Source organism: Schistocerca serialis, chromosome 2, assembly GCF_023864345.2.
Source record: "Schistocerca serialis cubense isolate TAMUIC-IGC-003099 chromosome 2, iqSchSeri2.2, whole genome shotgun sequence".
Classification (NCBI taxonomy): Eukaryota; Metazoa; Arthropoda; class Insecta; order Orthoptera; family Acrididae; genus Schistocerca; species Schistocerca serialis.
The window spans coordinates 907,586,827-907,599,247 of NC_064639.1; the positions used below are offsets into that span (position 1 = coordinate 907,586,827).

The 12,421-nt window shown below is 37.7% G+C and overlaps 1 protein-coding gene across 1 annotated transcript in view; it reads left to right on the plus strand.

Annotated features, from left to right (window-relative positions):
- Nucleotides 1-12,421, plus strand: part of LOC126458260 (esterase E4-like) — a 178,234-nt gene that overhangs the window by 147,730 nt on the left and 18,083 nt on the right. The window contains exons 8-9 of the mRNA XM_050095185.1: nt 1,860-2,007; nt 2,448-2,580. Coding sequence (XP_049951142.1) covers nt 1,860-2,007; nt 2,448-2,580 — 281 coding nt within the window. The remainder of the gene's footprint in view (nt 1-1,859; nt 2,008-2,447; nt 2,581-12,421) is intronic.

Here is a 12,421-nt window from a genome sequence, read left to right on the forward strand (position 1 = left end):
ACTTTCACCCAGCAGCAAAGTGTGCACTGAAATGAAATCTCCTGGCAGACCATGACTTGAAACTTGGACATTTCCCTTTTGTGGATAAGTTGGTAAAGCACTTTCCCACAAAAGGCTTAGGTCCAAGATTCGAGTTCTGGTCTGGCATACAGTTTTAATCTACCAGGGAGTTTCATGTCAGTGCACACACAGCAGCAGAATGAAAATTCAGTCTGGGCACAATTCCCCAGGTGATGGCTATGTCATATCTCTGAAATATCCTTTCTTCCAGTAATTCTAGTCCTACAGCTTATATAGAAGAACTTCTGTGAAGTAAAGCTAAGAGGGCAAGTCAGGAGTCATGTTTGGGTATGGTAAAGCACTTGTCCGCAAAATGCAAAGGTCCCAAAATTCGAGTCCTGGACTGATGCACACTTCTAATCTGCAGGAAGTTTCAAGCTAAGTCTGCATGAAACTTATACATCCTTCTTGCATTGTAGTTGTTACACTATTATTTAGCTGAATATTTTTCATTGATGTGCAGTTGTCTACTTTGTGAAGTATTCTTTTTGCTCATTTCTGCCTAGTGAATGGTTTCATTACATTATAATAATTGTACTCTATGAATGCCACATTGTAAATTATGCAGCAGACTGGGTATGTATACATTAAGGTTCCACTGGAGAAAAATGGCAGCAGTGTCACAACTAAGGGAAAGCAGTATTTTTAAAATTTGCAATATTTAATTTAACTTAACTAGTAACAAATAGTGTTTCAACAGTTTCTAACAGTGGCTTCATTTTCTTGAAAAATTTCCTCATTCACTCCCTTTTCTCACGATTTCACTTTTGTGATGAGATGTACAGAACATGATTAAAGAATCAATGAAAAGAAGAGGCCTGATATTGAATCAATTTGACCCTTATCACAGACATTATTCTCAGTTTCTTCTCATATTAACAGAATTTAATTATTGCAACAAAAATGCTATATTCAGGGCCAGTTTACAGTCCAAGAAACATAAGCAAGCTGCTTGAGGCTCTATAAAAGAGGGATGCCAGAGGTACCCAAGTGCAATGGCATTCACGTTTTGTTTACACGTAGCATACAACTTCTGCAGTTAAATAGTGCATTATGATTAACATGTATGTTTAAATTAGACGATATTATTTCTGTCCCACTTCTTCCAATCGAAAGCGAAGTAATTTGTAAATTATGTAATTAAAAAGTTCTGTTATTACAATTAAAAAAATAAGAGAGATATTATATTTTCATTCTTCTCACTCAGTTTAATAGAGAGCATATTTTTATTTAAGAGAGAACAGTACAACAGATTTAGTTCTTCTTGCTTCCATTAAAAGCTTTTAAAGATTTCATTAATTATCTTAAATGAAGGTTAACTGTTTCTTATTTTAATATTTTGCAACGGAACAGTATCCCAGAATTTACTTCAGTCAGAGAGGAACTCTGTGTAGTACTTATTTTTAAAGGAAAAAAACAACTCATTTGCATGATCAGTAGGCTTAAACTTATTTTTTAAATTTCTTGTGAATATCCCAAGGAAAGGCAAGTAATGTCTGAAAGGGGGGAGGGGGGGGGGAGGGAGGGGGGTTGGGGGGGCACCAAGTGCTATTTCACTTGTGTGAGAAGATGGTTCTTGAACCACCTGTAGTCTATTAACACATAAAATCAGGTGTATGTTTCTATGAATATTTTAAATTACTATAAACAAGTCTTATGATTGGTAACAGTACTACTAATTTATCTTTTTCCAGTCTTTGTGCTACTGGAGCTGCAATTACAAAAGATTAATCTTCATTTGATTGTATTAAAATTAGTGTGTTCTTTGAATTTCATGTACTTTCAGCTTCTCTTTATAGGTCTATTCCGACATTGCTGTAATATTCCCAGTGGAGCGTGTAGCCAAGCTAGTATCTCAGCAGAACACTGAGCCTGTTTATTATTACCAGTTCACTTACCAAGGCAGGTACAGCTGGGCATACAAACCAGGAACCTTGACACCTCTTGGTACGTCCGCACTCATTGTTTCTAACTTTACTTTCTTTCAGTACATGGCAATTCATATAAAGAGCAGTTTTAAAAAGGATGTTAAAATTAAAAGAAAGAGGTTGCAAGCATAGATGCATGATGACAGATGTCTGCAATGACCAAGCAGAAATTCAATAGTAAGAAATAGCTACTATGAGGAAAATTGAACCTACAGTTGAGAAGTGCAATGGTCTGACGTCTGTGTCAGATATGGTTTTGGTGAGCAGAGACATGGTCCACAAGGGAATGTTACTAAATTTCCATGTCAATGGAGACAACCATTTTCAAGATATAGTTATTATTTGCATAAATTTATGTGTAATATCTTGACATCTTAATTGTTTAATTATATTCTCAGCTTACATAATATTCATGTGTTATTTATAGCTAGTTATATTAATTTTTATTCATTTTCACAGGTGTTTTGCACCAGGATGACCTGATTTATTTATTCTTCATCTCAGCAATGTTTCCAAATTTTTTAAAGACTGATCCTGAATATCAAACAGTCAAAAAATTGACAAAAATGTGGGCAAATTTTGTTAAAAATGGGTAAGTTCATGTGAATTCATCTGCAGTCTATATTAAATACTACTAATAATTACTAATTTCAAATAATGGTTACCTGCGTATAGAACCTAACAGAAACAACACACACACACACACACACACACACACACACACACACACAAATACAGAGAGAGAGAGAGAGAGAGAGAGACAGAGACAGAGACAGAGACAGAGAGAGAGAGAGAGAGAGAGAGAGAGAAGTTTAGCACCTGGAAGGAATGGTCCAATAAAGTCCTAATTTTATACACATAGATATCATCAAATATGTGTGTATTATGAGAGTTGCAACAGTTCGCGATCTTCAGAATGCTTACCAGATGGTATTACTGTTGTCATACATGTTATCAGACGTTACAAAGTATGTAATGGGTGTGCTCTATGGCAAACAGTTGGTGAACATTGTGAGGGACCATGGAGAAATCTGTGCTTGTGTGACAACATTACTCACATTTGACAAAGTTTGAAAGGGCATCATTGTAGCTCTGCATATCGCCAGCTGGTGTATGTGTGGTGTCCGGATGTGACAGTGGTACGATGTTGGGCTGAATGGGAAAACTTGAACGAAACCACATGTGACATCAAGGTTTTGGTTGATCAAATTTGAACACATTAATGGAGGATCAGTGCATGGTGCACAAAGTAATTCATGCTGCCATAACCTCTGTGCCTATTATTTAAGTCCAAGTAATGCACTCACTGCAGTACTCCATGATGTGCCACACCTTTGATCAGGGACTAGCTAAAGCCAGGTTACCAGATCACCATCCCATGCATGGGCTATTCCTTTACAGCACAGACAGCTGCATTTTAAGTGGTGCCATACCCCATGAAACACAGACTGCTGACAAATGGCAATGCATCATTTTCAGTGATAGATCATGGTCTGTCTTCTAAATTTTTGGAGTGACATACCAGTGTTAACTCTTCAGGCATGGTGTGGAGACATCATGCATGAGAAAAAAATGTATCTTGCTGTACAAGTTGATGATGGGATTCTGTTTAGAGAAGGCAACTGTCAATTGAAAAATCTTCTGCACAAACTGAAGAACAATCTGAGACTACAGCTGATGAAGAACCAACAACGTGTCTTGGACTTGAAATCAAAAGAATAGAAGATGATGTCTTTATTCATCAAGAAAAATATGCTAAAAAGTGGTGAAAAGATGCAGAATGGAAAAATCAAAAAGTGTAACAACTCTAGTTTCATCACAAGGAGAAGTTGAAGCAATCAATAGAGAGATGTCGGACTTTCTGTATCATTAATTGATAGGCAGTTTATTGTATTTGACATGCAAAAGAAATTGGACTTGGCATGTGCAGTGAACTATGAAAGAAGATCACTGGGTGATTCAAATCATTCAGACATCCAAAATCCGAGCAGAACTTTAGATACCTGCAATCAGTGACATGGAGTAGCACATTCTACTCATCAGAAGAACAAGAACAAGAAATAGTGACTCACTATGATGCACATTTTTTAGGCGATGGGAAATATATGAGAAGGAATGGTGGAGGTAGAGGTGGACAAAAATATAGAAAAATAATGCAACACAACACAACATCAGCCATCTGGAGTATGGGAACCGAGTAAACGCATCTCCAGAACAACATACATGGACTGACAACATTGGAAATCACCAGGGAGGGTGTTTCATCAATAAAAGAAGCAAAATAAGTATGAAAAAAAAACAAGCTGCCTTTCATTTAACTGCAAAGATAGAACACAGCTCCATGAATCAGCAACCAGTTGGGGGGGAATTATTCCTTTACTAGTTTCAGGCATCTAGGGCCCTTCTTCAGAAGACTGTACAGAAAAATGTACCACAAATAAATACAAATTAGAGAAGAATATTAATATTCGAGAAAGAAAAGTTTAAAATTTAAAGATAAAAATATGGTACATACAATTATTGCATTATTAGTAAGCATCAAAAGTAGATAGGTGTATGCAACATATTACTGTAGTCCTAAAAATACAAGAACTGTACGTAATACAATAAAAAAGGCATTAATGCAAAAAGAGCTCATAAATGCTTGCAAGTGGCTCATAGTGCCTGTACAAATATAGTATAAGGAAATTAAACAGCAAGTCCAGACATCATGCCAGAACTGGAGCTTGTCAGCTAGGGACATGCATACCCTGAGTTAGATCTCAGGATGGGGTAAAAGTATAACAAAATAATACAACCAAAACTTATGCAACTAAGGAATAAATTAAAATGTAAGTGAACATAACCACAGCATTAAGTAGCATATAAAAACCTAATGATAAATGAAATAAATTGCTTTATTTAGATGAATCTAATATGCATAGTGCCTTCATGCTGTATCCAAAACTGGAATGTGCATAAGACTCGGTGGTGCATTACATTCACATATAAACTTGAATTATTTGTTTATTGGGAACATTATTTACATTTAGATGTTGGCCCTTATTTCCCAATGAAATCTCAAGTGTTTTTAGAATATTTTGATCATGCAGATTTTATTTTATTATTATTACTTTTTCTTTTTTTGCAAAAACACATTTTTACATTTGAATGAATATTTTGGACAGTTTGTTACTTTTTCAGTATTTTTTATGGCATTCCTGATTATGAAGACAATATTCAATTCATCTGCCAAAACTCTCTGCGAGCACTGCTGTCTCCTCAAGAGTGACTGAGTTCCATTTTTCCAGAACACATGAAATAATTTGGCCCCTGCTACGTGGATGAGGTTCTTTGAAGACTGCATCCTGTAGTCTGACCCATAGGTGCTCTATAGAGTTTAGGTTTGGACTGTTTCCAGACCAATCATCCCACACAATAGGAAACATTCTCTTAAGAAACACTACTGCTTATTTAGCTGTGTGAGCTGTTACTCCCTCTAGCATAAGAACAGTATTGTGTGGATTTGGGAAAAGACCATTCTGGACTGCTTGACCACTGACAGGAACAATACTTTCCCAATAATAATCACCACTGATGGTGCAGTTCAGTTTTTCCACAGCTACAAATGCCACCATTATCTTCAGTCGCTTGTTTTGTTGGTTTTCCAACCCTGTTGCTGTCACTAACGTTACAGTCACCTCTATTAACCCAAACTCTAACAATTTTTCAATCAACACCCAATGTCTGAATAATTTTGGTGTTAGACATCCCATTGGCATGGAAGCCTTGTATCTCAGCATGAGCTTGTATGTGATTAATGTCAGTTATTTAAAGATGGCCTTAAAAAAGATGAAAAGATAAATAAGCACAGATCTATGTATAAACAAAGGTAAAAATTAATATACTGTATGAATCCATTAAACTGAAAAAAAAAAATCATTGCAACATTGTCTTTTTTATGTCCCTGATTAAAATTTGGAGATTACATTATTTTCTTTTTGTTCTTTCATTAGGTGAGAACATAAGAAAACATAAAAAAATATTTAATGACAAATTTTCATCAACTTACATATTACAGGAATGTTAAATTTGTGAGAATGATCTGCTTAGAAGTGCACCACCACAACAAAAGTTACCACCAGCTGACAAATGGCTGTAGTGATATGTTCACTATGATTCATTAAGTAATTTAGACTAACATGAAGTTCATACAGCTAGCACCATCTGTTGGTGTAAAGTGGTACTGTCTCCACAGAGCATCTCTTCATAAGAAATGGAGAATCTTCCCATCCACTTTGTACATTACAATACACTACATGTCCACACCAGTGAAGGGGGTAGAAATTGTTTCATACTAACTTGTACATTTGCTCAAAGCACATATTAACTTTACTGAATCAAAGTCAAATGTCAGTAAAATGTTCAAAGTATTATGTAGTATTTCCCAAAATTACTATCTTACTAATGTTAAATTCTGTCAGAATATTCATGATACTTTTCACTTATTGCAAGATCATCAGCATCAAAACTATAAACATCAAATTTGCACTGCATGAAAAACTAGGTATGCTACCAGGTATATTCAATAACTTATTGATGTATTAATATTTCAGTTCACGCTTTCTTGGAAGTGCCATACACAAAACTAGACGTTACTGCAGTCAATATAGATGTTTCAACAGAACAAAAACTGTATTTGTTGGTCCATTGGTTGATTTGGGGGAGGGGACCAAACAGCAAGGCTATTGGCCCCAACGGATAAGGAAAGGATGGAGAATGAAGTCAGCCATGCCCTTTCAAAGGAACCATCTCAGCATTTGCCTGAAGTGATTTAGAAAAATCACAGAAAACCTAAATCAGGATGGCCAGACATGGGTTTGAACCGTCATCCTCTTGAATGTGAGTCCAATGTGCTAACCACTGTGCCACCTCACTCAGTCTGTATTTGTCTGTACACAGTTAATTTTATATAATTTACTCAAGCCTGTTACTCCCATGAAATTCTTTCTTTACCAACCTTGTTAACTAGAGGAGTGCATTTGGAAAAAATTAAACTACAGCAAAAGTCAGGAGACTACTACATATAATAATTTTCATTAATACTTCCTCATTATCTGTACTTCACATAGTCCATTATACTTCATTATATCATCACCTCATTTTTACGTCATTACTTCATTAAACAACAAATAAACACTTGCATTGCTTAATGTACTAAAAATGATTCTAGAGCACTACACCCCACAGCAACCAAACATAATATTATAGATAAAATGTCTGCCCCTGGTAGCTGAGTGGTCAGTGCGACAGAATGTCATACCTAATGGCCCAGGTTCAATTTCCAGCTGGGTTGGAGGTTTTCTCCGCTCAGGGGCTGCGTGTTGTGTTGTCCTTATCATCATCATTTCATCCCCATTGACACGTAAGTTGCCGAAGTGGCATCAACTCGAAAGACTTGTACCAGGCGAACGGTCTACCCGACGGGAGGCCCTAGCCACACGGCATTTCCATTTATAGATAAAATTCCACTTTTCATAACACAAAAAACATCAATTAGTGAAATGAATACTTCGCTTTATGTCAAAGCACTATTCTGCATTTAGGCAACACAGACACAAATGTTTTCTTTATTCTACAGACTTTACTATATGCAACAATATTCACTTTTTCCTTACTAATGCCTGAAGGACTCAAATATGCCACATTTCAACTAAAGATGAACTTTTTCCATAAGCAGTCGCATTCAGTTTCACTTTAGACTGAACGAAAGACTTTAACATGTTTACAGAAACAGTACTGGCACATGTATATAAAATGTTCTGTCTTTCAGCTGCTATATAAACATTTATTGGCTCACATATTTGCTGGTTACATTGGATTTTCAGTATTATCTCCAGATGTTAAACTGAGCAAGGTAATGCAGTGGTTAGCACATGGGACTCATGTTCGGGAGTATGACGGTTCAATCCAGTGTGTGGCCATCCTGATTTAGGTTTTCCATGATTTTCCTAGATCACTTAAGGCAAATGCTGGGATGGTTCCTTCAAAAGGGCACAGCCACTTTCCTTCTCTATCTTTCTCCGATCCAAGCCTGTACTCCATCTATAATGACCTCATTGTTGATGGGGTGTTAAACATTAATCTCCTCCTCATCCTCACCCAATGCTTAAACATTCTCTTACATTCTTACACATTTTATATTTTACATTTGTAAGTTACCTTTTGGCTAAAAAAAAGTGATTATTACAAACACAAAAAACTCATCATTATTATATTTTTAAAAATCAAAACAATAAATCATAAAGTGTATCACAGTTTTATATATTGTACAGGCTTCCATCCTGTTGTGTTGCTGCAGTTCATCACTACACAAATTTTATGCCCAACACCCTGCAGATTTTAATCATTCAATACATTATATCTCCTTATACCTAAAACTGTGCAAAGTAGATGGTGATTACTATCTACTTACAAGCTACTGACAGCATAGTAAAAGAGTTTCAGGGATACAGGAAAGAGGAACAATGAAATCATGTAGCTCTGTGAGGCATTATGCACTGTGTAATGTATTTACTAAAGGGCAGTGAACCGCATCCCACAGGTGGATTCACAATTAAACTTACCCCATGACCTTGCATCTAGTTTTACATTACTGATTGCAGAACAACTTCTATCTTTCAGAACATTTGATACAGTAACACTGCACATTACTTTTTGGCAACTGCTTACTTTGCTGTCAGTTCCAAAAAATTATTTCTTCCACCAGTAAAATTAGCTTCTAATAACTTAAGGATGGCTACCATTGGCAATTTAACATATTTCTTCCTTTTGGCAATATTTCACTTTGCAGCTGGACTACACTGCATCACAATAACATTTACATTAATGCTTACTAATTGTCCTTCATTTACTTCATTATCTATCAGTATCTTCATACATTCTTCCAACAAGACCAACACTGTCATCATCACATTGCTTAACATCTCACTAAAAAATTCATTAACTTTGACAATAATTTCTGTCACTGCTTGTACACAGTCTTTTTTTAAAATATCACTTACATTTAAAGATACAACCTTCTGTACAAATTCCAGACCCCAATTATCAACAATATTTACACACATCAAAAAAAGTTTTGCATCACCTCGGCTCCGAGAGTTCTGGAACCTGTACAGAAAATTGGAATAGAGATCAACATAAACATCATTTCTGCCCATTTATTGCTCATGAAAGTCACACATTGCATGTTTTACCACCATACAGTGAGACCTTCAGAGGTGGTGGTCCAAATTGCTGTACACACCGGTACATTTAATATCCAGTAGCACATCCTCTTGCCTTGATGCATGCCTGTATTCATCATGGCATACTATTCATGAGTTCATCAAGGCACTGTTGTTCCAGGTTGTCCCACTGCTCAATGGCGATTCGGCGTAGATCCCTCAGAGTGTTGGTGGGTCACGTCGTCCATAAACAGCCCTTAAATCTATCTGAGGCATGTTCAATAGGGTTCATGTTTGGAGAACATGCTGGCGACTCTAGTCGAGCGATGTTATTATTCTGAAGGAAGTCATTCACAAGATATGCATGATGGGGGCGCAAATTGTCATCCATGAAGACAAATGCCTCGCCAATATGGGCAGCTTTGAGGGATGCAGGCAAAAAGGAATACAAATGTCTCAGAATGAGATCGACAGGAAGTTCAAAATGGCTAAACAGGGATGGCTAGAGGACAAATGTAAGGATGTAGGGGCATATATCACTAGGGGTAAGATAGATACTGCCTACAGGAAAATTAATGAGACCTTTGGAGAAAAGAGAACCACTTGTATGAATATCAAGAGCTCAGATGGAAACCCAGTTCTAAGCAAAGAAGGAAAAGCAGAAAGGTTGAAGGAGTATGTAGAGGGTCTATACAAGGGCGATGTACTTAAGGACAATATTATGGAAATGGAAGAGGATGTAGATGAAAATGAAATGGGAGATATGATACTGCGTGAAGAGTTTGACAGAGCACTGAAAGACTTAAGCCGAAACAAGGCCTCGGGAGTAGACAATGTTCCATTAGAATTACTGACAGCCTTGGTAGAGCCAGCCCTGACAACAGTCTTCTATTTGGTGAGCAAGACATATGAGACAGACAAAATACCCTCAGACTTCAAGAAGAATATAATAATTCCAAACTCAAAGAAAGCAGGTGTTGACACATGTGAAAATTACTGAACTATCAGTTTAATAAGTCATGGCTGCAAAACACTAATGCAAATTCTTTATAGACAAATGGAAAAACTGGTAGAAACTGACCTTGGAAAAGATCGGTTTGGATTCCATAGAAATGTTGGAACATGTGAGGCAATACTGACCCTACAACTTATCTTAGAAGATAGGTTATGGAAAGGCAAACCTACATTTGTAGCATTTGTAGACTTAGAGAAAGCTTTTGACAATTTTGACTGGAATACTCTTTCAAATTCTGAAGGTGGCAGGGGTACAACACAGGGACAAAAAGGCTATTTACAATTTGTACAGAAACCAGATGGCAGTTAGAGTTGAGGGGCATGAAAGAGAAGCAGTAGTTTGGAAGGGAGTGAGACAGGGTTGTAGCCTATCCCTGATGTTGTTTAATCTATATAGTGAGGAAGCAGTAAAGGAAACAAAAGAAAAATTTGGAGTAGGTATTAAAATCCATGGAGAAGAAATAAAAACTTTGAGGTTCACCGATGACATTGTAATTCTGTCAGAGACAGCAAAGGACCTGGAATGGCAGTTGAACAGAATGGACAGTGTCTTGAAAGGAGGGTGTAAGATGAACATCAAAAAAAGTAAAACAAGGATAATGGAATGTTGTTGAATTAAGTCGGGTGATACTGAGGGAATTAGATTAGGAAAGGAAACACTTAAAGTAGTAGATGCTTTTGCTATTTGTGGAGCAAAATAACTGCTGATGGCCAAAGTAGAGAGGATATAAAATGTAGACTGGTGATGGCAAGGAAAGTGTTTCTGAAGAAAAGAAATTTGTTAACATCAAATATAGATTTAAGTGTCAGGAAGCCGTTTCTGAAAGTATTTGTATGGAGTGTAGCCACGTATGGAAGTGAAACACGGGCGATAATCAGTTTGGACAAGAAGAGAATAGAAGCTTTTGAAATGTGGTGCTACAGAAGAATGCTGAAGATTAGATGGGTATATCATCTAACTACTGAAGAGGTACTAAATAGAATTGGTGAGAAGAGGAGTTTGTGGCTCAACTTGACTAGAAGGAGGGATCGGTTGGTAGGACGTATTCTGAGGCATCAAGGGATCACCAGTTTAGTATTGGAGGGCAGTGTGGAGGGTAAAAATTGTAGAGGGAGACCAAGAGATGAATACACTAAGCAGATACAGAAGGATGTAGGTTGCAGTAGGTACTGGGAGATGAAGAAGTTTGCACAGGATAGAGTAGCGTGAGACCTGCATCAAACCAGTCTCTGCACTGAAGACCACAGCAACAAGAACATGGTTGTACTATTGCTCAGAGGATGGCATTCACATATCATACAGCTGTTATGGCACCTTCCAGGACCACCAGCAGTGTATGTTGGTGGCCCCACATAATTCCACCCCAAAACAGCAGGGAACCTCCAGCTTGCTGCACTCACTGGACAGTGCGTCTAAGGTTTTCGGCCTGACGGGGTTGCCTCCAAACACATCTCCGATGATTGTCTGGTTGAAGGCATATGCGACACTCATCGGCGAAGAGAACGTGATGCCAATCCTGAGCAGTCCATTCGGCATCTTGTTGGCCTCATGTGTACTGTGCTGCATGTTTTGAGAGTGAAGTTTTGCATCATGCAGCCGAGCGCGCACAGTCTGAGTCATAACATGACGTACTGTGTCTGCCCTTGGGTGGCCTGAGCGAGGCATGTCGTCAACAGTTCCCATCTCTCTCTACCTCCTCCATGTCTGAACAACGTTGCTTTGGGTCACTCCAAGATGCCTGGACACTTCCCTTGTTGAGAGCCCTTCCTGGCACAAAGTAACAATGCAGACACGATTGTACTGCGGTATTGACTGTCTAGACATGGTTGAACTGCAGACAGCACAAGCCGTGTACCTCCTTCCTGATGGAATGACTGGAACTGATCGGCTGATGGACCCTCTCCGTCTAATACGCGCTGCTCATGCATGATTGTTTACATCTTTGCGTGGGTTTAGTGACATCTCTGAACTGTCAAAGGGACTGTGTCTGTGATACAATATCCATAGTCAATGTCTACCTTCAGGAGTTCTGGGAACTGGGGTGGTGCAAAACTTTTTTTGATGTATGTACTTATTTTTTACCAAGAAAAATTCCATCATCTTCCCTATCAACCCATTTCTTCTCTGGTTTTGTTCATTCATCCTGACAAGGATGAACAACAGCAACTTCCATACTCTCATTGCACCTGTTTTCAATTACATTTTCACTGGGT